The 23848-nt window shown below is 40.8% G+C and overlaps 4 protein-coding genes across 8 annotated transcripts; 1 reads left to right on the forward strand and 3 right to left on the reverse strand.

Moving 5' to 3' along the window:
* Nucleotides 1-881: 881 nt before the first annotated feature.
* Nucleotides 882-5003, reverse strand: LOC135634581 (scarecrow-like protein 6). 3 transcript variants are annotated; one of them, XR_010495393.1, is made up of 4 exons: nucleotides 4561-5003; nucleotides 1723-4371; nucleotides 1191-1265; nucleotides 882-1104 (listed from the first exon to the last, which is right to left on the reverse strand). XR_010495393.1 is itself a non-coding variant. In XM_065144966.1 (2 exons), the coding sequence occupies exon 2, from the start codon at nucleotides 3930-3932 to the stop codon at nucleotides 1743-1745; it is 2190 nt and encodes a 729-aa protein (XP_065001038.1). In that variant the 5' UTR covers nucleotides 3933-4371; nucleotides 4561-5002; the 3' UTR covers nucleotides 1502-1742. The 3 variants fall into 3 exon arrangements, 1 of the variants encoding a protein (XP_065001038.1); XR_010495392.1 differs by having other exon boundaries at nucleotides 1191-1256; nucleotides 4561-5002; XM_065144966.1 differs by lacking the exons at nucleotides 882-1104; nucleotides 1191-1265 and having other exon boundaries at nucleotides 1502-4371; nucleotides 4561-5002.
* A 2720-nt stretch (nucleotides 5004-7723) lies between these two features.
* On the reverse strand, nucleotides 7724-12211 carry LOC103998191 (vesicle-associated protein 1-3). Of its 2 annotated transcripts, XM_009419629.3 has the most exons (8): nucleotides 11877-12211; nucleotides 11635-11705; nucleotides 11416-11497; nucleotides 11215-11330; nucleotides 10947-11108; nucleotides 10781-10822; nucleotides 9972-10049; nucleotides 7724-8076 (listed from the first exon to the last, which is right to left on the reverse strand). In XM_009419629.3, exons 1-8 carry the CDS (start codon nucleotides 11941-11943, stop codon nucleotides 7972-7974), a joined length of 723 nt encoding a protein of 240 aa, XP_009417904.2. In that variant the 5' UTR covers nucleotides 11944-12211; the 3' UTR covers nucleotides 7724-7971. The 2 variants fall into 2 exon arrangements, with proteins under 2 accessions (XP_009417904.2, XP_009417983.2); XM_009419708.3 differs by lacking the exon at nucleotides 10781-10822.
* An 850-nt stretch (nucleotides 12212-13061) lies between these two features.
* LOC135635549 (uncharacterized) lies at nucleotides 13062-15871 on the reverse strand. Of its 2 annotated transcripts, none has more exons than XM_065146689.1 (3): nucleotides 15644-15871; nucleotides 13495-14658; nucleotides 13062-13414 (listed from the first exon to the last, which is right to left on the reverse strand). In XM_065146689.1, exon 2 carries the CDS (start codon nucleotides 14617-14619, stop codon nucleotides 13705-13707), a length of 915 nt encoding a protein of 304 aa, XP_065002761.1. In that variant the 5' UTR covers nucleotides 14620-14658; nucleotides 15644-15871; the 3' UTR covers nucleotides 13062-13414; nucleotides 13495-13704. The 2 variants fall into 2 exon arrangements, with proteins under 2 accessions (XP_065002761.1, XP_065002762.1); XM_065146690.1 differs by having other exon boundaries at nucleotides 13062-13428.
* A 3158-nt stretch (nucleotides 15872-19029) lies between these two features.
* On the forward strand, nucleotides 19030-22944 carry LOC135637034 (actin-2-like). The gene is made up of 5 exons (XM_065149370.1): nucleotides 19030-19177; nucleotides 20547-20619; nucleotides 20722-21115; nucleotides 21891-22504; nucleotides 22597-22944. Exons 2-5 carry the CDS (start codon nucleotides 20560-20562, stop codon nucleotides 22660-22662), a joined length of 1134 nt encoding a protein of 377 aa, XP_065005442.1. The 5' UTR covers nucleotides 19030-19177; nucleotides 20547-20559; the 3' UTR covers nucleotides 22663-22944.
* Nucleotides 22945-23848: the final 904 nt, after the last annotated feature.

The following is a 23848-nucleotide window of genomic DNA, read 5'->3' on the forward strand; positions in this document are numbered from 1 at the left end:
AAACAGTAGGGACACCCGAGTTAAACAGCTTTACTGAAAGAGGCAGTCAACTGAGAAGCAATGATTGACAAGCAACCTTTTTATTAATATCAGGTCACACTGTTCGATAACTATACATTCTTGCGGCTAATGTCCTAATTCTATTTGAAGAAATAAAGCTGCATGAACTATAAAAGCAGAAAAAACAAAGGCTAAATGATAATGACAGAAAGCATAACTAAATCACAAGAAAGTTTGGTAACGAATGTTGAGGATGGTTTTTAACGAAGGTTGTTTGCCCACAGTAATATAATTTTTGTTTCACTTGCGAAGCTATTGAGTGTTGAGATGAAATGTTTAACGGGTAACAGTGATCCACACAGGTCACAGAAAGATGGATCAGATTCAACCTTAGGCAATAAACTAGAATTGAAGGACTTTATTTCTCAGTACAGCCACATCGAGCATGTACACTGTTGTTGACAACTTAACCAAGAAAGTGTACTGGGTGGAAGCAAACATAAGACAGGAGCAAAAACTGGTATATAGTCAATATGTTCTCACTCTAGTCGGATGAGGAAAATAAGCAATTATATAAAAGTCAGATGGACATCACAAATGTCAAAGCAATACTGACCCGAACTATAGTAAACTGAAATTTTCTCGCATAAGAACAGATCTAATTGCTCAAATACCCAATCTATAAGTTATCATAATCAAAACCTGTTAAACATGACATCAACCTTCAAAAATAATTCATGACACTTGACATGATGGCTACATGAAAAGACGAATTTGACTCCGAATGTGACAGTGCAAACCTATTATACAGTGGATCCATATATTTCGGAGACTTATTAGCTAGGTAAGCAGATAGATGAGATCATAGGGCAATACCACAATGTTAAAACATGTTTGGATATGCTCAATAAGGATTAAAAGTTGGCAGTACTTTAACAGTAATAGTCATCCGGAGACTCAAGTTATTTATACGCTACATTCATTTAGACATAGGTGATGACAGTGTGCATTCCCAAGTCTGGTTCTTCCAATTGTGGATGCACCCAGAAGTATCACAACATAATCCACCATCAGTGGTACATAGGGGCTTAGTATGTGTTCCTTCTGCGATAGATGAAAAGAAACATAAGAAAGCTATATACAAAACTTAATTTCCTACTGATAGGCTTGAAACTACTTGCAAAACCTACCAGCACCGACTTCGGCAAATCCGAGTTGATTCTTGTGCCAAGAAATAAAGTGCATATCTCTTATAGCTGCAGAAACTGTATACATGTAACTTGTCATGTTCAACAGCTGAGGTGTCACTAAATTTTGTGACTAATACAAATGATCTAACATTTCACTCTGTTGACATATTTTGATGTATGATCATTCTGAGGAACACCTGTCAAAATTATGAGATAGAATCCATAGTTTGCAAGATGATCAAGTTTTTGGAGTGCTGAAGTTTTTCACGAGCAATTTTACTTCATCGAAAATGACAATAACCCAAAGGAGATGCAAAGAGACACCATAGCATTACCATTTATGTCCATAATCATAAGGTAACTAGAAACATTAAACTGTACCAGACACTAAGTTAGTTAAATGCCTTTGGACACAGAAACTATCCAACAAAATACCATGGCAAATGGACGACTTTGCTTACACAGAATTACCATGAACCAAAAGTAAATAGAGTTGGACCTTGGTGGGTAAGAAAGAACTGTAATGACATGCCTGTAAGAAAAGAAGTTCATTCAGCACTTCCATGCTGACACCGAAACGAGCTCCCCGCGCTGCCAACAGAGGGAAAGGGAAGATTGGCGCTTCTCCACATGGAAGCCCCTAACCAGCACCCTCTTCAGAAGACACTCTGCTTGCGTCTCCGTGAAGTTGCTGAATTGGACGTGCATAAATCCAGCAGAAGCAAATAGAGTTCTCCAAGGTAGTGTCTTGTCTGACAAATGGTGCCGGCCCAGAACTGCACTTTCTATCCTTGGCCGCACTAGGAATCTTTCAATCTTATTAGCTGCATCCTGATTGGCACCGGCTGCATCAATTGAGTCGAGGAGCACTGTGCATGACTGGAATGCATGGAGAATGTGATGGGCAAAGGGCAGGTCAATGCGATCACATCCATAATCGACTGAGACTACAATCTTGGGGGAGAGCTGCTTCACAAATCGTAGGAGAGTCGGGATGGGTGGACGAATTGCAGAGCCAATGGGGAGGTTTACTGCGACAGCCTCATCCATGGCAGAGCACATTCTGAAGAGCACTGTTGGGTCGAAGGGGTCGAGGCTAAGGACATTGAATTCGAAGGGGATGTTGAGGCTGCTGGCGAAATGAGACAGGTTCTGGTGGATGAGGTTGAGCTCGAGGGAGTGGTGGGAGTAGGCGGAGGCAAAAGCCGTGATTTTGAGGAATGGGGCGGCAGCCATTGATGAGGACCATCGCTGCGCAAGCTCCTGCATGAAGGCTGACCACTGCATTCCGACCCCAATGTCGAAGTCGATGATGTGGATCCGACTCGCGCCGTCAAGCGCCTCCAAGAGGGGTTGGATGCAGGTGAAGCTGGCGAATTGGACAATGGGGGAGACGTCGGAGAAGGTCTTGTAAGCTCCAAGCTTGAGCATGACGTCCAGTGGCGTCGAGATGGGGAGCGACGGAGGCGGGTGCGGGTGGGGGGAGTGGCTGGCGAGGAGGTGGAGGGCCTCCTTGAAGTAGAAGGCGGACCGCAGGAATGGCTTCCCTACGGGAGAGGGGAACTGGTGATTGAGCCGCGCCAATATCCCACGGGCGCTGACGGTGTTCCCGGCCTCGAGCACCTCGGCCGCCTTGAAGAGCTGGTCAACCAATTCCCGCTGCTGCCTTGCAGCCACGGACGCCTCATCTCCGTTTGCCAATTTGGGCTTTCCTGGCGCCGGTTGAAGCTGGAATGCAGCGGTATTGAACTGCTGAGGGAGTCCCAGCTGCTGTGGCTGGTTACGGCGGAGAAAGAGGTCAGGGACGTGGGAACTAGGGAGCGGGTCGATGGCAGGGCGTTTTCGCGGAGGTGGGGCAAGATGCTCCAGTGGCTGGCCCTCATGGTAGCCGGCGAAATGATTCAAAGGGAGGAAGAAGGAAGAGCGTTGCGGGGGTTGGGCCTGCTGTTGGTGCGCAAAGAACAGGCTCGAACCGAAGAGGGGCTTTTCCTCCGTGGATTCTTGGGAGATGACTCCCGGCGGCAGCGGAGGTAGAGACAGGGGAAGGCTATTCGCCGGCCGAGGAGCGAGGCTGGGAGTGCACCCAAAGGTGGCACCTTTGGATCCAAGTACACCGGCAGAGAGGACAGAGGAAGCCATCGGAGGAGGACTAGCGGTTTCCGCCGACGCCGAAGCACCATCTAACACGAAAGCCGGATCGAAGAGCAATCCGGTGCCGTTGCTTCTAGCAGCAGAATTGTTGTCGGCTTCATCAATGATCCACCGGAGAAAGGTCTGGTCTTGGCCGATGGAGGCGGCCGGTTCCGAGAGTAAGGCCTCCCAGTCATCGACGCCGCCTAGCGAGCAGTCCTCTCCAGCGGCGAGGACGGTGGGGACGGGCGGGAGGTCTGCAGCCCCTTCATCCCTCCGGGCAGCTTCCGCCGCCGCCGATGTGGTGGGGGTGTGGGTGGCGGTGGCGGTGGCGGAGCCATCGGAGGAGGCCGGCCCTCCACCGCTAACGACGCGGGAGGAAGACACGGTGGAAGCGGAGGAGCTTGGCGGGCTGGGGCTTCGCAGGTTTTCCAGTACTGACCGCGGCTCCAGCGGCGATCCTTCCTTCCCCTCCTCCCCCTCCCTCCTCTTCCTAAGACTGTTATTAGCGGCAGCGGTAGCAGAAGCACACCAAAAGAGGCCTTCTTCTCCTTCTAAGACCTGCAGACGAGCTCCCTTCTCTTGGACAGCAAAGGGCATCCCTCCTCTCATCTAATAATCCGCAACACTACCACCTGCAATCCCACTGGATCTTGGGATGTCTAAAGAGAGAGAAAGAGATCTGCGGTTTGTTGCTTTAGGAGATTGGTTGATAGTGCTCCTTTCTCTTCTGCTGATGGTTGCAGACGCTAATGCAGCATTTCCAATCTCAAAAAGAAGAGGAGAAAAGGCCCCTTGTCTGTCTCCAAGATCATCTTTTTTCCTCCTCCAATATCAATTTTATCCACGCCTGGTTGCTCTCTATCCCTCAATCTCTCTCCAAATGGGATAGGTTGTGGTTGGAAGAAAAGATGATCAACCGTAGAAGAAAAGCCCTGTTGTACCCTCCTCCTCTTTGTCTATACCCCCATCTCTTGCTGCGAACGCATGCAACCGTAAGGAAAAAGGAGTCAAGTCGCTTCTCCTCTTTCTCTCTCTCTCTCTCCTCTATCTGCAGAAAGCAGTCACCTAATTGTTTATGTTCCCATCGTGACACAGAGGCAAATGAGAGATAACAGAATAAAACTTATTATTGACAAATAACAATGAGAAATAGATTATAAATCCCATAATTAACAGATTAAAGAAAGAAAGCTTAAGGAAAAGGTTTCACCTATGCCCAAAAGATCACCATTATTACCTTCCCTTTCTGGCCAAACCACCCTCCCTTTATCATTCCGAGGCATTGGTTCGTATCGTTTCGGACGAACCGGCGTTCGCGACAAAAGAATCCGACAACTCGGCCGATATATCAACGACTGCAACGAGGGTACTCTCGCCATTTAAATTGAGAGAAGGCCCCCCGCGATAAAGTTCCAGGGATCGGACGGTCGCGATCTGTGATCATCATGTGTCGGGACCGCGGGCTCGCCAATCGAGGCCATTCCTCCCGCGGGGCCCGCGGTCCCTGGACGTCCCGTCATCGGAGCCGTCGGATGGTGATGGCACCGAGAGATGGACGGCTCCGGACGCGGGATAGGGACAAGCGAACACCGCCAGTGTGACACTTGCTCGGTGGCCCCCCCGGTGGCGATGGGAGTCGCTGGGGACGGCTCTATCTGACCGCCGATGTGACCATTCTACCCCTGCAATAAATCAGCCACCTAAACGGGTAGTTATAATATGTCAATAAACAAAAACTATTTCAAGGATAAATGAGAGCTTTTTGCATGAGGAAGGAAGCCAACGAAGAAGGCCTTCATTGCTTTGCATGAGAGTAACAATACCTGTGTTGGGATTATTAATAATTGATCTGCCTTTCGGCGAAGAACAAAATCTTTCTTCCAGATACGAGAACTACATTAGATGCTATTCTTTCTTCTTCTCTCTCATTATATTAAGTACATCAGATGCTGTTCAATTGGATATCGAAAGTAGTGTGATATGGACTTGCCCATAACAGTCTTTGAAGAGTGGTGCTCTTAACGTTGTTTGATGGACATAGTTGTATTTGAAGATGGTAAAGCTAAGGTTATATTCCGCGCCACAAAATGCTGATGAAACATATATATTGGAGCCAAAGTCTAACCTGCAAGTAATGAAGTGAGATGCAACGTTACCTCCGGAGAAAGGTATCAAGACTCGATTGATGGGATGAGTATTGTCACAATCTTTGGATTGTCTCTTGTCCCAGCCTGTGGCCATGAATCTGATGGGTCTCATCTCTGGTTCACTGCCTGTGTTTGCTCAGCTTTAATGCAGCACTATATATCATATATATGGATGTCAGATAACAGAGACTGTGGTGGCTGATACAATACTAGATGTTGAGCATTATCCATGTGATACTGGGTATCATGTTCCTCCATCTCACGCGGAGTGGGTCTCCTTCCTGCAAGTAAATAGCTGATGAGTTCTGTGTCCTGCTGTGATCAAAAGCTTTTGCTCGCTTCTGCTTCCCAAAAGAGGGAAAAAGAAAGCTTTGCCAGCTTCATGTGACGCAATGCTTTACATCTAATCAGATGTTTGCAAGACATCATCTTCCAAATTTTTGGTTGGGCAGCAAATGGGAGTAGCCTCAGCTTCAAGCATTTTAGCTTGCAGCTTTACATCTCACTAACTTTCTTCCAAGTTTCTTCATTCATACCTTCTGTATCTCTTTCTCATGAATGGTAGCTGCAGCCTCTCTCCTTTTTCTCAATTGATGTGGCCATCTTCGGCTATCTGCCCTGCAATCACCTCACCAGGAAAGGTCAAGGAGGGGGGGGGGGGGGGGGGCAAGGGTGGTGGCCCAGAAGTAATAAAGGGACAGAGATAACATGGTACATATGGGGCGTTACCCTGTCCATGCTTAAGAAAAAGGACAGGGAGAGTTTGTATGAGAAGGAACTGGGGACAAGCACAGGGCCAGTGGGTATTATTTTAATGGAAGCATGATGTGGACACCTGGACAACATGTAAAGATTAGCTTAGTTTAGATCAAACCCCATGTGATGTCTAACAAGCCTCTCTCACCTCCTAACCTTTTTCTTTTTTGAATTCGAAAGTGACACATACCTCCTTGTGTTTGTGATGAAAACTCTATCTGAAGGAGGTTGATGTTCCTGTGTTTTTTTTTTGTATGGTCCAAGTCTTGGTGGCTGGGAAAAGGAGGATGGAGACATGTTCTTTCCTCTCCTCCAAGGACTTCCTTCGCTTCAAGCAATATCATAAGAGAAATGCCAGTTCCTCGTGCTTGCCTTTTGCCTGCGTCCTTCCACCCTGTGCTGCTGGGAGAAGAGAAAGAACACATCAGGACATGTATCCCTGTCATGGCATAAGATAGATCTTTGAGGAAGGAGTTAATGAAGGCTTAGATTACCTTCTTTAAGATCATGTTCTTGTGTGTTATATAGTTGTAGTTATTTAACTGCATAAAAGTTGACAGGGCAGCATTACTGCATTTCATTCAGCAACTTCTACATATATTTCTAAAAGGAACACATCATTGGATAAAAGCATGTTGGTCATGATGTACTGTACTAACTAATTACTAAGTTGTGATTATTAAAAGCATCCTCTCCTGGAACAAAGTTTCATCCCCCAATGATCATGGTCATATTTCTCAATGTTATGAACACTGTCAAGCAAAAACTCTTTTATCATTTATTAGGAAGGAATTCTTTTGCTAGTGAAACTTGCTCTATGACATTAGCACAACAGAATACAAGTTATGGATGTAATTACCTCACTGATTCAACCAATATAAGGATAGGTTATAATAGCCACATACATGGCAATTAAGTCGATTACAGTTTCGACCACAATTTGTCTAAATTACTGTCTTAAACATCAAAAAGCTTGCTAAATGTTTCTCAATATATAGCTACTGTTGACTGACCTGGATATGGTCGCAAATGGTCATCGAAGTAGCCAATGGCAGCACATCTGCTCTACATGGTGTGATAATTTGATTGCTCTAGCTGTCTGCTCATGTCCCTGAGACTGATGATTGACCTATGCAGCTATTTAATTCTTGTTCTCAATGTGATGTAATCATCAGCATAGCAAGTGGTCATCTTCAAATAGGGGTGGGTCATCTCAATGATCTTGCATTTGGTAGGTGAAGAAATTAAACAATGGATTTATAATTAATAATGAAACTAAACAATTTTGAACCATGTGATCTATCACACTGACTGACTACATGTTGATAAAATGATTTTAAGAATAAACATGGTCAGACCTTGAGATAGCACTTGTATTTTATTTCATTTGCAAACCTTAGCATACCAATGTATCCATCCACTGTATCTCTCTTCTAAAGGAAAATGGTATTTTGCATGTTCCATTTAAATTTCTGAAAAAAAAACTCACATACAACAGAAGGGAAAAACAACCTATTTAAAGAAGTTTGAGATCACATTCAAATTATCTTACAAGATCCACACCTTCCTGAAATTTCAATCCAAAACACAATGAATCAACATAGTCTACATAATATTTCACCACAATTATGGAAGACAAACAATACCAATTATTAGGAAGAACACATTGTCCATTTTTGTTGAATGGTGGTGGTAGACCACAACGAGGTACCTTGCACATGCAGTAGCCCCATGTTTTTGTGCTCTCAGTAATATGACTTCTTGATGACATACCCAATTAGAGCAGCAAGAACAGCTCCAACCACCACAAAAAACATGTGGTGCCTGTTGACTTCACTATTTAGCAGATCCTGCGATAAAGATAGAGTGAGGAGTCCGAGTCTCATGATAAAATCTAGGAGTCTTATGCAACTTGTTTGCATCAATCGAACAGGAGCTGCTAGTGAAAACTAAACATCTCGACTCTCTCAGCAATAATTGTGATCTGAGATAAATTAAACATCAACGCTGACAAATCTCCAAATGGCTTGTGTTGTTCATTTCATGTGTCAGATCCCATTTCAAATGGTTTAGTTGAACCTTCTCTGTAAAACTATCATATGGAGCTACACACACACAACCCAAACCATTTGTAGTAAGTAGTTCTTCTGCTCTAACTTCATATCATGCTATCTATCAAATAATAATAATAATAATACTGATAATTGTTTCATCCAGCTTCCCTAAAATCAACTTTCCAGAATTCAACTAGCACATATTTAACAAATTCAACTAGCACCTTCATCTCAGTTTGCTAAGGTAAGAAAACAGATATGTAGACAATGTTCTTGTTATGAATATTTTTCTGTAGTTTTACCATATGGCAAAATTAGATAATACTCCAAGTATGTACATTCATTTTTTGACCACCCTCCTTATAATGAGAAATGATCCCATCTAAATCATCTGTTCAGAACAAATGAGGGAGGAAGCTAAAAGATTTCAAAGTGAAATGGCACTGCTTGATCTCTGCTAGCTCCTTTGGACTCTTCTAGTGAAGTAATAAATAGAAATAAGTGTTTTAGCCAACAATGAAGTTACAGTTTGATCTGTTTGGACCCTTTAGCCACTTCTAAATGGAATAATGAAAAGTATGCATGTTTCAGCCCAAAAATGATAAATACCACCAAGACAAATCCCATGACAAATATTTGTATGATAAAAAACTATGGATGGTAAAATCAAGATAACTGAGACCTTGATTTACCAAAGAAAAATGCAAAAAAGGATCAGCAAGGCTTTTGAACAAACAGTTCCAATAGAGATAACCAATAGGTTTGCCTTGATCAAAGCCTACAATACCTGTTGCATAGCCCTCTTACATCTGAAGTTGCTTATTGATCACTGACATGGTTTTTCGTTATTTCAATACAAAATTGTGTAACTAAGTAAGGAGCACAAATCTAAATCTCATATAAATGATATATACACAATCATGAAAACCCTTTAGATTTCTGTATACACTCTCTGAATATCTATGGCCTATAATGAATCATACACTAGGGAAGAAAGCAAACTTGGAACTCACAGGACAAAGTATATTAGTGTTAGATCAAAATGCTTAGGTGGTGCTTGTGCATTATTAATTATATTTTTAGAAGCTGGAGAAGAAGTGTTGCTCTCAATGATCTTAGCAAAGGCTAAATAAAACTGAAGGAATCATGATTTTGATGATGCTGGAGGCAACATAAATAAGCTCCATATTTGCTTGGCCTCCATGGTTCCTGTGTTGGAATTATTGTTCGTCTTTTGAAATGTTCTCTACAATATATTCCCTGGTTGTTGAAACAAAAGCAGCTAAAGGAATATATTAAATTCATCAAAAGACAATTACTAATTATGCATGAATTATCCACTTCAAACTTCAGCAACTCATCTTTCATATCCAATTTAATAAAAATATCATATTCTGTATCTTAGAATTATATATACGCCTAAATGGATACATGCAAGGAACTGACTATTTTCATACTTTGATAGATGTATTGATTATCCTTATTACAAAAGTTACTGAGATTTGAGAATGTAATAAATCAAAAAGCAAAGAAGAAAAAGGGAAGTCCATTCATATTCAAGACTCAAAGATGAAATCATTAGCACGACAACATATATTTCATTGCAATCCATTTACCAGTTTGTAAAACCTACAAGCACAAAAATGCTAGCCTTTAAGTATCACATATCATATGTCATTTAAATTGCATACCACTTCCTGCTGAAGCTTCTGGTTTTGCGCAATGGCATTGTTTTTCTCTTCAGTCAACTTTAAAATCATAGCAAATGCCTGCATATTGTAAAAGGCAACAAAAATTCACTAAATAATAAATAGCTAGTGGTGCCTACAATCAAATCAAAACTCATTCTAAGGTTTCATAATGATGGTGCTGTGGTGAAATAGCCGTCATGGTGGTACGATCTCAATTGCAGTAGCTAATCAGTAAGGTTTTAGTGAAGCAGGATAGTGAAACAATTCATCCATAATATAAGACACCATAGATTATACGGGCAGCGGATAGTGGCATTTAGTAAACGAGTATCAAATGGATGATTGTCATGTAAATATTAGTTCTCCTACTGCTAACAATCTCCATATGTAAGCAAAAATCAAGAAGATGATCTCCACAGAAGGAGAACAAAATCTGAAACCAAGGAGACTTCTATGACAAAAGCAACTAATCAAAATGCATACACGACTGTCAAGTTCAACCTAATGGCATCATAACATAGAAGGTATTTTGAACAAGGATACTAAAGTCAAACCCCCTTGCTTTCTCTGGCAATTGTTTATCATAGGCACAGGACAAAGCTAAATAAAAGATCTAGATTATCAACAAGTCATCAGTTGTTTGTTAAAGCATTCAACATTTGCTTCGTGTATGATTGTGTACAAATTAAGTCTATAAAGCTTTGGATGCCAAATCCATATTGCAAATGAATCACAGAAGTTTGCCATCAATAGGAATTTCAAGAAACTATAAGACCAAAAACAGAAAGATTAAGCATGGAAGAAGTAACCTCTGAGGACTTCTCCTTTGAAGGTTCCTTCAATAGTGATGCCTGAAATTTTATTAGTCATGTGAACTAAGCATATGATGCAAGATAACTCCACGTGCGCATATGAGACAAAAGATGAACATAGCATATTAAGGCCCTCAGCCCTCAACAGTCAACAACCACTTACAGAATCTTGTGTCTGCAAACTTTGGGCCCCATCTTCAAATGTCGATGACCTAGGCGAGGATCCTTCTTGTTGTTCCTCAGAAACAGGTGAAGGAGGACTAGCCATAACATAAGTGACCCGCAGCTTGAATTCTTCAACAAGCTTACCAGGTTCTCTATTGAACTGACAATTTAGTGCTATTATCACTTTTAAGTCACAGTGGTACAAAACAGATTCAACAGAAGATACATCAAGATTAAATCCTAATGAATTGCAAATAGGTAGCAACCATTTCGGCAGTTATGTCTGTGGTCGCCGCACCATGCTCTGTGATTACACTCTGAAGTAAAAACTTGTCTTTGCATTGCATGTCGTGTGGGGCTTCCTTTTGTGCTTGCATTGTAACTAATGCATCAAAGACAGGGTAACAAATGTGGTAAGACCGAGTGTTTGAAGTTTGATAACCAAATCCAACTAAAACAGGGTTTACCAGTGACATCGCACGAGGACTTCGGTGAAATGATCCCTGCATTGGGTCGGACACAGTATTTCTTTGGGTTGGTTGTTTTAACCTGGAATACAGCCAGAAATATACACATCACTACAGATAAATTATTCCAATTGCCACTTTACATGAAGAAATGCAGCGACAAAGAAAGAAAAGAGACATATAGAGGCAACAACCTGACAAACAAGAGTAAAGAGATACCTTGAAGGCAACACATTGATCTGTCTTATTGGTCAGCTGGAAAGAACATAAGCTCTGCTTCTTCAACTCGACTTCTCGAGGCATAACCAGTGGACAGATCACACGCATAATCAGCAAAAAAGAAATATGGAGTCCAATATAACCACCAATACATGTTGCAATTCCTCATTCCAGATAAGCAAACACCTATCGATCAAAGAGGGAAAAAAGGGGCAAGAATGAGGGAAGTGACGGTCGCTTACAAGCGAATCGGAGCTCCGACGGCTGGATGTCGAGAAGCCCTCCGTCGTTCAACTCTCCTTGTGACATCGGATCTAGGGTACCAAGAACTAATTACCAGAAAACGACGGATTGATTCGGGATTTCCTTCCTTCTCTTACTTCTTTGCTTTCCCTCCTCCACCTCTAGGAATTGGATCAGTAGATCTCTGTCACTTGCTTTCAAGGTTTAAGGAAAGAAACACCAAAGAGGAGAAGAGATCTCTCCCCTCACGGAAGAGAAGGCATAGGTTGCTAAGGGAGTTTGAGTAGTCGACATCGGCACTCTGTCTCTCTCTCCCCCTACTCGACTGTAGTGTGTAATAAACAACACATCGTGGACATCACGTGTGTAATAAACAACACTTTGTGGACGTCACTCACCACCACATCCGCGAACGGAAAAAATCCCAAGTGCGGGTGCGGATGCTACCAGATCGAATCGGATCCGAATGCCACCGAACTCCGGATCCGCAATTTGCATGGCTAAACATCAGGACCCAACCGCGGGAAGAAGATCCAATAGATTTCTAGAAACTGACTCAAAGGTTGGTCGATTCAATTTGAAGGTTATGTGGGGAATATGATACGTGTATGGTGGTTGATACATTATCTCCATATTATTGATATATCATGTGGGACTACGACTAATTAGATCAAACAGTGTGGCACCGATCACTCACTCCACGAGGTCAGGTCAATCATATGGTACCACGAAAAATATGAGTCCATAGGTTGGTTATATGCCCCAATATAATTCTTGTTGAATCTCAATTTAGATCATCCGAATTTTGAACATCTCAACCTTAGACTCGAGATTAATTTCGAATCCCTTATTACGTCGGATAACCTGTTGTGTCAACAGAAGCATGAAAAGCAAAGCAAAGAAGATTTGGATATACAAGTATCTCCTTTTTCATCAGAAGGCAATCATTGAGCTTACAGAGAAATGAGTCAAGCAAAGAAGATTTGGATACAAAGGACATCAAAAACATCATGAGCTTTGCTTTCCTTGGAGAGTAAACATTAATCATTGGAGTGAGAGATACTTGTCTCCTTGGTGGCTTCTCTTTAATCTTAGCTGTTCTAACACTGTCCCCCAGTGCATGAAGCAAGATCAATATTGGTGTTTAGGTGTATCAATGTTGGTGCAGACAGATAAAGCAGCAATGGACCTTCATCCTCAGCATACACCATAAATTTGATTTATGCTCATGGAGATGCTTTTACCTCCAACCAATGTATATAGCATAAAGAAAAGAGGGAAAACATGGATGAAAGGAAGCATTCAGTGATTTTTTCACCCTTGAACAAGCAGGAGGGTTACAAGGGATTTGAAATGAATTGGAACGTTCTGTTTATTGGGAGAGTAAGTCCCAGAAAGCTTACTACAACAGAAGAAGACAAGGAAATGCTCCAAGACTAATACAGAATCCTTCAGGCATGCTGTTGAGCTTGTGAAACACATGACCAGTGTCATATTGATTCTTCCATTTGCTAAAGATCCAAACATTCTTGCTGACCTATTTGCAAGAAACTGGTACCCATATAAAAATTGAAATCCAAAGGCAGAATCAAGAACACAAGCATAGAGATTTTATACCTGAGGAGTGGACAGATTGGATCCTGCACCCACGTTCAGCAATGCTGGTGAGTTTGATTGATGAAAAACCATCATCAATCAGGCACTCATGAATTTTATTTAGTCCAGGTGTAAAATTGAGAGACGAATAAATCAGCAACCAAGAGAGACACAAAAGAGACTAAAAAATCTTGGCTTCAAACTACAATCTCTGACTGCCAGGAGCTGAACTCAATACTTGTTCCTCCAGGCATGCCACTTTAGCTTCAACTGATACCATAGTGGTGATACGCCCTGGACACCACCTAAAATCCTTGAATCGAACACATTGAAGTTCCTCCGCCTTAAAGTGTCCAAAAGAACCTGAGCAGGCACCGCCGGGAGCAGCACGGGAAGAGCCTCGGTGGGAACCGCTGGAGCCAACTCCCGAGCTTTTTGCAAATGAAGACTGGCAACGGATGCCACCTCAAAAACAGCATCTGAAAGTGCCTCACCTGACTCCATCTTAATCTCGGACCTTCCGTGGGCTGTTATTAGCAAACCATGCCTAGAAGCCACATCAGCTGGAATATATGATATCCTCCCTTGGCGACTCGCATGGTAAGGCAGGGATTTGAGCAGCAAAAGCAGTCCACTAGCTTTGCCAATATGTGAGGCTGCATGGTCAGCCGAAGTTGAGCAAATTCCACCAGCTTGTAGGGTCATGTATAGCATGGTTGACGTAGTGTCCTCTGCATACTGCTCCAAATCTGCTATAGTTTCAGGAAGGACACCCCCTTCTTTGCTTGCATCATTTATTCTGGCATCTACTGAGCGTTTCAACCAGTGCTTGCTGATCTTATGCTCTGATATAACTGACGAGAGAGCTTGAGCCGTTGGGTGTTCAACATTCTTTTTCGCAAATATTTTGTCAATTGCGTCTTGCCACCAAAGGAGGCGCATGAGGCCAATTTTGGGATCAGATGCAACATCCATAGCCCTTGCAGTTTCAACATTAAAGGCACGGAGAGCAAAGGCAGTCTTGCGCATGGCTGGGGGAAGATGAAGCAGGCAAAGGTAATGGTGGTAATCATAACTACGTACTTGTTGCACACAGTAAGAGAAGGCTGCTCGAATGCTACCGCTATAAGTGTTGGCATTATTCATCAATTCCTTGGAGTGATTATTTCCACGGAACTGGAGTTCCTGAATGAACAATATGCCTACATCAGTTAGCTCACAAACAGCAAAATAAGGATAGCAACCCGATAAAAAAGCATTATACAACTATGTTGATTGTATCTACACCAACCGCTAGAAACCATTAGTTAAACGGATACTGGTTGCCTATTAGAAATGGATTATAGAATTTGGAAAGGGAGGGATAGGAAGCTCCTTCAAACTGTTTATCAGAATACCATTATCCCTCTATGACTTTTTTTTTTGTTGAAAAATATATATGAGGCCAAAACCAGTATATCTATAAAAAAAACTCTATGACTCCTTATATATAATCAATTGAGTATTTTTTTTCTCTTTAAAAGAAAATATGAGACCAAAACGGGCAATGTCAAACTCAGGCACTCGTCAATATAAAAATTATAAATATACACATATAATTAAGAAGAAAATACTATAGAGATAAAAATTAAACAATACGTAAGTTTCATACTATTTGATATTCGAAATATTACCATCAAAACATCGAATTACATTCATTTAATCATCTACAAAGAAGTGACAATTGAAAATACCAGCAATGACATATTCAGTCATAGTATTAACAATTTAACCATTATTAACAATGATATACATTACCATTAAATTCAAAAGAGGTCGGATGGGGGCTGTTGGGAAGAGAAAGAAGCCGAGAAGGGGGTTCTGTCCGGAGAGGAAGCGAGGTCGTCGGTGGAAGAAGCAGAGAGCGAACACGGGGAGGGGGGCCGTCCGGGAGGTTCGGTAAGAGGCGGCGAAGGAGGAGGAGGACGACGACGAGAAACAGGGAGAGGGAGAGCAACAGCGGCAGGGGAGGAGAGGGGATAGAAGGAACAAATGTGGAAGCAGAAGCGGGAGGGAGGCTCGGTTGGGGGCCACGGCGGAGGAGAGGAAAGAAGCAAAGAGGAGGAGGAGAAAGAGGGGAGCGCGACAAAGGAGGGAAGGAGTAGACGGAGGAGGAGAGAGAGACACGTACCACCGAAAGGCCGGTAGGGGGGGAGAGGCGCACCGCCGGCGGCCTTCGCACGCGGAGGGAGAGGAAAGGGGATCGCCGATTTAGGGCTGCAGGGAATGGATCTCTGTAATCCGACTTTATTGGAGCCACGGAAGTCTCATTTCGATCTGAAACGAGCGATGGCCGCAATGTTAGTCACCGTCACAACCGTTTACCGGACATCTGCACATTTGCCTGTTCGATGGATTGAGTTGCAATTAATAGATTGATCAGAAAGCATGTGAAATCAAAATGATCATTAAATAGTTTGCAGGGGTGTTTTGGGCCATCAAGTCCAATTGGCTTGAGTCGAATTGGCTCGAGTCCAATTGACTCGAGTGGCTCGAGTCCAATTGGCTCGAGCGCAATCCAACTTAAGTCAGCTCAAGTGAGACTATACAAGGGAATGGACGGAGGAGAAGAGGATATTTACGTCTATTTATATTAAAAAATAATTTAAAATATTTAAAAAATTTAAAGTAAAATTATAAATAGTAAAAATAATGTTATAATTTTAACCATGGAATACACGTAACCTTTTTATTCCGAATTTTACCCATCACTTGATTGCGTGATGTATTTATTTGCTACAATCTCTCAAGTTTTAGATTTTCTTTTTTTGACCTTTGATTTTGCTTAAAATATTTCTTGTTAACAGAACATAAATGGAAGGAATCATAGAAAACAGCAAATCGTCTTGACAGTGCTCACCTTGTGAGTATAATTTGGTAACTAATTTTACTTTTAATGTTTTTTTTTCTATGGCAATCACATGAATTCGTTTTTTTTTTTTTTGTAAAATGTTCCTATAAATATATTTTTGTTTTAGTGTGATATTTATCTAAAGAAAGCCTATTTTGATAATATCTTTATTTTTATTTTATTATATGTTAAGATAATTAGCTTATCAACTATATTCAATTCAATTCAATTCTTAAGTTGAAAGATATTCTCATAACACGCTTAACATCATCATCAAAGTTTAACATAGTCCAGAATTAGATCCTAACACAGTGTACGTGAAACTTAGCTCAATCGTGACTCTACATTGTCGCACGTCCTTTAACCCATCAACAGATTATCCTTTCCTATTCGAGTTATTTATCATAACTTAATACTAAATCAACTATGATAACAACTCAAAATGCTTAAGTCGAAATTAACATTATGCTAAGGTTTGATACGAGACAATGATGCTAAGCTATTTAGTTGAGGAATTATAAAATTTCGATTAGTAAACGAGTTAAAACTAATATTGACTTACAAGAATTTAATGAGTACATTATTATTAATTTCAGCTTACATATTTTCAACCAGCAAGGCTCGATAAAATTAATAAGTCAGTTATCCCATCATGTCATATTATAATATTGAGTTGTTCATCATATACCTGTATGCTTGGTTAAACCTCTGATCGAATTTAATTCAAGTTAGGCGTATGCATGAGTAGCCCAATGCCTAAGCTCAAGCGTGTGCTCGAGCCAATGGTCGTTGGGACCTTCGCCTAGAGCTTGGGCTCAAGCACGTATCTTAGTCATGATCGCTTAATATTGTTTGTTCCGATCTTATCGGAGCTGCTTAGGTCACACCACACCTTATCTTATCTGAACATTTGCACGATCGTCCGAACATTTTTCTTTTTACAATAGAAATATATAAACAAGCTTCTTATTATTAATTTCACCTATCACTTCATACATTTATTTGCTATAAGCTATCCACTTCTAAAATATTTTGACCATTGAAATTGCTTTAAGTATTTATTTTTAATAAGTCATGAAAGTTGAAAGATAATATAAGACAAAGAATGTATAATTTGGCAGTAACTTTACTCCATTTTGTGAATCATAACATGAAGAACGTAGCATTTACATAAATTCATATGTTTGTTAATTTTTGTTAATTTTCGTACCAACATATTTTTGGTCTTTGCTTAACATTGATCGAATTCAATTTAGCCTATAAAATATATGTTAAATAATGATTGTTTTACTTGCAAGCTTTATCCCCATGATAAATACTTATTTTGATGAGTGTATTTTTTTTTAATCAAAATCGATAACGAAACCGAGTCAATCGATCGAGTCCGATCCAAATTAATTCAACTCAGATCAATGGAACCTTTATATGAGTTCGATCATGATAAAAAAAAAAAAAAAGAAGAAAATTTGAAGCATCCGATGCTATTTATCAAGTAACATTATGCTATGATATGTTCAAATCCTTACTCGAAGCATAAGTGGATAAATTATATAATCATTATTTTTAATTAACTGAGAATCCAATTAATACTTACTGTACATGAGATGTTCAGTATTATTTTATGTATCATCTATGCGTTTAAGTTTTTAGATCGAATGAGAGGGGAAAAAAACATACATCACTTATTATAGCGATAAAATACATACAAAGCAAAAATGACGGAATTTTTGCCATAATTAAATCCCCGATTTCTTTTTAATCTTTTTGTGGGTCCCATTAGAGCGACACGAGCCGCCGTGACTCGTTCAAACCATCAACCGATCCTTCTCGTCGGTTCGCCGCCCACCGTCAGCGAACGGTCAAGATGTCGTCAGTGGCGTCTCTTCCTTAGAGGTAGGATTGCAGGGGATCCCCCCTTTCTCCTTTCCCTTCCCTTCCCCCAAAAAAAACGAGGAGGAGAGAGAAAGCGGATGGAATCAAAACTGGGCGGCCGTCTCCTCCTTTCGGTCGTCCGCACCGCCCACACCCCCCCGACTTCCTTCCGCACGAAGAAAACCATGATAAATGACGACACCAAACGAAAAAGCGATGCACCCTCTTGTTGTTTTCTGGTGTTCCTCGCAAGACAATTCAAAAAGGCTCGCCGGTGCTGCGTGGATCCAACGGGGATCCGACCGCCCATCACTGACCGCGAGGACAGAAGTGGACGGCGGATACGGGCCCACCGTCCGGTGCAAAGTACAAGCCTAGTTGGAGAGGATCCCTACCCACCCACGGTAAGACCCCGGTCACCGGTGTTCTGTTCTCTTGCGGGATTCGGGATCTTCCGTCTCGAAGGAGCCACCGGACTCGTAAGAGGCCTCTGCCATTGGGTCTATTAATGGGTCCCACATGCGACTCGTGGTTTTGCTGTCGGTACGTCACGTGGATCTAACTGGAGATGGGTGCCAAGTACAAGTCGATTTGGAGAGGATCCCCACCCACCGGTCTCATGAGTTCTGATTTGTCGCTGGCGTCGGGCTCTTCCGTCTCGATCGAGCCACCAAACTCCTAAGAATGCTGTGCCATTGCGGATTCAAATGGGTCCCACACAGACTCATGCTTTTACCTTCGTCTCTGGTGGCTGAAAAGAAACAGGTGATCCCGGACCACCGATCGCCACCTACGCTCGTGCTAGTTTTCATTGTCCTTATAACCAACCCCACCATCACTGCGCCCTCGCTGATTCCTCGGGTTTCTGCTCTTGGTGGTGGCTCGAGAGCGAGGCCAGAGGAGGAAGGGTTCCTCGATCTCCTTGCTTCTTCGTCGCGAAAGGTAAAAAAGTCCCTCCCTATTCTTCTCCGATCGCGGGATGATTTCGCCTTGGTTGTTGCCGGACCCTTTCTCGTTTTTCTCTTCTAAGTTGGACGGTGTTGGGCGATCGAGCAAAGATCGTCTGTGGGTGTGATAAACGAGAAATGGAAGCATCATGAAACTTGGTGGAGACTGTTCGAAGTCTTCTTCTGAGTCGCGTAGTTGATTTGTTGGTAGAAGAAGGGCTCTAGAGATTGCAAAAGAACCAGAAAAAAAGATTGTGGTATATGCAGTCTGATGGATCGCCGGATCGGTGGTACTGGGAGTGATGTTGTAGGAAATGATGATCCCGTCTGTTAGAACTCGAACAAATGCACTGTTTCAAATAAAGGAGTGTATTCCGTAAGAGTCTACAATAACTGGGGTCACTATTTGAGTTGTTTTTGTTTGGGGGTTAGATCAGGAATTGGTTAGGAAGCAAAGATTTCATGTTACTTACGCCGATCGGTGTTGTTCATTTCGTAGTGGGGTCATTTAGGGATTGTTTTTTGTTCCTCATTTTTCTTCTTTTGTTCTACAATAACCACGGTGATGGACATGCTGAATTTATAACTTATGTTAGTGCTGAGAGATTTCCTTTTTTTGGATTTATTTGAACCTTAATCGATGAAAAAAATTCTTTTATTATGAGCTGACACAATCATTTCAAAAAATGGATATATTGTCTCTTAAATTAAATAGTGATGTCTCCTTCGGTGGAAGTGAATGGAAACACATGTTTCACGAAGTCTATCCTAAACGAGAAGGAACTACAACTTATTATATGAACTTTAGGAAGGAATAAGAAACTATCATGTATGCAATTCATTACTATCCATGCGTTCATTGGTTATGGAAGTTATAATTTTGTGATCTCGAAGATGATGGATAACTCTCAAACTCAACATACATGATATTTCTATCTTTCATCTCTGGAATCTTTACATTTTTTCCCTTTCCTTGTATTGCAACTTTTTTCCTTTAGCTATTCTTGAACAATGAAGCTGATCTGATTTCCTATGACGATTCATTTTGGTCATGCCAGTGACAGAGCATCAGAGCTCTTTTCTACATGAGAAAATTGGTACTGTTTTAAGTATATAATAACTTCCATCATAAGGTCATACAAATTCATGAGTCTTGCCTTTGTTATATTCAATTCAACTACATATAAATGTTTTTCCTCATCCAAAATTTTCAGAGAATTGTCTTATATTCTTTCGTTTACTGCTGCATTTAAATAGATTGTCATTAGTTCTGTCCTTCAGTGCCAACTCGCTTTGGATCATATAGCTCGATCTTAATTATTCAAGTGATAATCTTGTAGTTTCTCACTAAATGCCTTTGACAGGTTAGCATAAGCAATGGCTGATGCTGAGGACATCCAGCCTCTTGTCTGCGATAATGGGACAGGAATGGTGAAGGTAACATATATTTTCGTTGTGATACTTGGTTGTTGCTTGTGGAAAGTCATATGTAATGATTCATTAATGTTTCTCTATGGTATCTTCTATCACTTGCAATAGGCTGGTTTTGCTGGAGATGATGCTCCCAGGGCTGTTTTCCCAAGCATTGTTGGTCGACCTCGACATACCGGTGTGATGGTTGGAATGGGACAGAAAGATGCATATGTAGGTGATGAGGCTCAGTCCAAGCGAGGTATCCTGACTCTGAAGTACCCTATTGAACATGGAATTGTTAGCAATTGGGATGACATGGAAAAGATCTGGCATCATACCTTCTACAATGAGCTTCGTGTGGCACCAGAAGAACATCCAATTCTTCTCACAGAAGCGCCACTTAATCCCAAAGCGAACAGGGAAAAGATGACACAGATCATGTTTGAGACTTTTGATGTTCCTGCCATGTATGTTGCTATCCAGGCTGTCCTCTCCCTTTATGCTAGTGGACGTACCACAGGTATTTTTGCACTTGTCTTGGATGCTGACTATTATCTTTTGATCTCATGGCTTTATTCTAAGTTACATATTCTAGAAACTTGTGTTTAACATGCATACATCATCAGGTTTTGTTTCCTTCCATTATGTAGGCAAGAATAGGTAAAGCATCAGCATGGAAAGCATATGGGGGTATACAAAAACAAGAACAACAATGACAACAAGCTCTATAAAATATATAGCAAGATGATTATCTAAAATACGTATGAGGATGTCTACTGTTATTGAACATCTATACAAATTCTTGCTAGTAGTGATATGGATTTTAGTTACTACCTTTACCTTTTGTGTCCTCCCCTGGAAAGGCTAATCATATTTACCTTGATGCCTAAGCAATTACTATTTTTGAATATCCTTATCTATCTTATTGTTTTATATTGGTTGTCTTCTCTGTTATTGGAATGTAATATTTGATTGTTTACGTGGCGTCCAAAATTCTCTGATAAATTGCTGTTATCTAAATTCTTCCTTTTCCTCTATAATTGTCAGAATCCTGTGGTTTGTCTATTAGACTTTGACCCATAGCTGCATTCAGTTTTAATCTTCTCGAAGTATTTATTTGTTAGTCCACCTTTAAGAAGGATAAATGTTAGCAATCGTCAGAGTAACAGTTCAATTATTTGGATATTAGCACCAAGCATGCAAAGTACATAATTTGCAACTGTGTCCCTGTTATAGAATGTGATTATGCAAGGAGATGCACTTGAAAACTAATCCACTTGTTCTCATCTGCTCAGGTATTGTGTTGGATTCCGGAGATGGGGTTAGTCACACTGTCCCAATCTATGAGGGATATGCACTTCCTCATGCGATCCTGCGTCTTGACCTTGCTGGAAGAGACTTGACAGATTCCCTTATGAAGATTCTGACAGAAAGAGGATACTCCTTCACAACCAGTGCTGAGCGTGAAATTGTTCGTGACATCAAGGAGAAACTTGCTTACGTGGCACTTGACTACGAGCAAGAACTCGAGGCAGCTAGGACTAGCTCAGCGGTTGAAAAGAGTTATGAACTACCTGATGGCCAGGTCATCACCATCGGGGCAGAGCGCTTCAGATGCCCGGAAGTGCTCTTCCAACCTTCTCTCATTGGTATGGAAACGGCAGGTATCCATGAGACCACCTACAATTCCATCATGAAGTGTGATGTTGATATCAGGAGAGATTTGTACGGGAACATAGTGCTGAGTGGTGGGTCAACCATGTTCCCTGGTATTGCTGACCGTATGAGCAAGGAAATCACTGCATTAGCTCCTAGCAGTATGAAGATAAAGGTTGTGGCTCCACCCGAGAGGAAATATAGTGTTTGGATCGGTGGTTCTATTTTGGCCTCGTTGAGCACATTCCAGCAGGTAATAAGATACCAAACTAATCTATAATTTTTTTTCATGGTATTTCTATTATAATTGGTAAAATTTAATAAGATGTTCGGCCATCATCGCAGATGTGGATCTCAAAGGCAGAATACGAGGAGTCTGGTCCTGCTATCGTCCACAGGAAATGTTTCTAAATGCTCCCCTAGTTTCCATCTTGCACTTTGGTTTATTTGGTGTTTGGTTTGAGGATAATTTAGGCGTTAATTCTGTAATTTCTTTTTGCTTTGTTGCATCGGACTCTATTAATACATATCAGGTATGAGTACTTGTGTCGTCACTCAATCTTTTTCAGTCTTTAGTTACAGTCTATTAGTAAGTAGGTTGGACACATGTTTTGAACTTGTATTCATGTAATCTATAAAACTGTGTTGCGTTCATGTCTAAATCAAAGCGTTACTTAAACGCGTTTCTCATTAGTATGTATGTTTAAAGGCTATTGTTTATATTTGCAAGAATATTTGGTCGAGGGTGAATACTTTTTCTTGGTACTATTTGATCTCATCGACTCGGCTCTCTAATTATACCGAAAAGTGCAAAACTAGTAGTACCATTATCAACAGGTGTACCTGATCTCGGATGGTTTCGAACCGGCGATTCTGGTTTCAATGAAAATGGAATCGAAACCAAACTAGTTTCAGGTGGTTTTTCCGATAATTGGAATTATCGATTTTCGTTGATAAAAACTAAACGGTTGTACTAAGACTTGAATCCATAGTCATTAGTCTGAGTTCTAAGTCCTAACTACTTCCTCATCGTGAATTCTATCTATGTTTTAACTTTTTTGAATCGTTGATTTTTTTTTTTTATCTTAATTTTTTGGTTTCGAATTGTTGATCGATTCTTGACCGAATCAAAATAATTTGAACCGAACCATCAACATGATGCAACGGACGCAGGAATTTTATGTAGGAAATGAAATTGTGTGCCAAATCTTGAACCCTATAGACATAATTAGTATAATTACGCTCACTTTGTCAATATCAATATTTAGAATTTAATTAATTATATTATATATCTTATTTAATTTTAAATTATCATTATTTTTTCACTTGGTTCATTAATTAATAAGATATAAAAAAAATATTTAAAATAAAATAAAAATAAAATAAAATTTATTTAAAGATAATTTTATTTAATTTGATTTAAAAAAATTAAAAAAAATTATATATGATCATAAATTATAAAAATAAATTAATAAGTTTATTAAGTATGATAATATTATATTCAGTTCAAAAATGTTAGTCTGTTCATGATGACTCACAATATACTTAAAATAAAAATATTTTTTAAAAAATCCGCCTCTCGTAAGAAATTAATTCT

Source organism: Musa acuminata, chromosome BXJ3-4 (genome assembly GCF_036884655.1).
Source record: "Musa acuminata AAA Group cultivar baxijiao chromosome BXJ3-4, Cavendish_Baxijiao_AAA, whole genome shotgun sequence".
Taxonomy (NCBI): domain Eukaryota; kingdom Viridiplantae; phylum Streptophyta; class Magnoliopsida; order Zingiberales; family Musaceae; genus Musa; species Musa acuminata.

Excerpts from the sequence above, each read along its gene's own strand:
- LOC135634581 (XM_065144966.1), bottom strand. The coding sequence starts at position 3,932 with ATGAGAGGAGGGATGCCCTTTGCTGTCCAAGAGAAGGGAGCTCGTCTG.
- LOC103998191 (XM_009419629.3), bottom strand. The coding sequence starts at position 11,943 with ATGTCACAAGGAGAGTTGAACGACGGAGGGCTTCTCGACATCCAGCCG. Across the intron at positions 11,331-11,415 it reads GTCCTCGTGCGATGTCACTG|TTACAATGCAAGCACAAAAG; the intron begins GTAAACCCTGTT and ends TTGATGCATTAG. Across the intron at positions 11,109-11,214 it reads CAGACATAACTGCCGAAATG|TTCAATAGAGAACCTGGTAA; the intron begins GTTGCTACCTAT and ends CTAAATTGTCAG.
- LOC135635549 (XM_065146689.1), bottom strand. The coding sequence starts at position 14,619 with ATGAATAATGCCAACACTTATAGCGGTAGCATTCGAGCAGCCTTCTCT.
- LOC135637034 (XM_065149370.1), top strand. The coding sequence starts at position 20,560 with ATGGCTGATGCTGAGGACATCCAGCCTCTTGTCTGCGATAATGGGACA. Across the intron at positions 21,116-21,890 it reads TGCTAGTGGACGTACCACAG|GTATTGTGTTGGATTCCGGA; the intron begins GTATTTTTGCAC and ends TCATCTGCTCAG. Across the intron at positions 22,505-22,596 it reads CGTTGAGCACATTCCAGCAG|ATGTGGATCTCAAAGGCAGA; the intron begins GTAATAAGATAC and ends CCATCATCGCAG.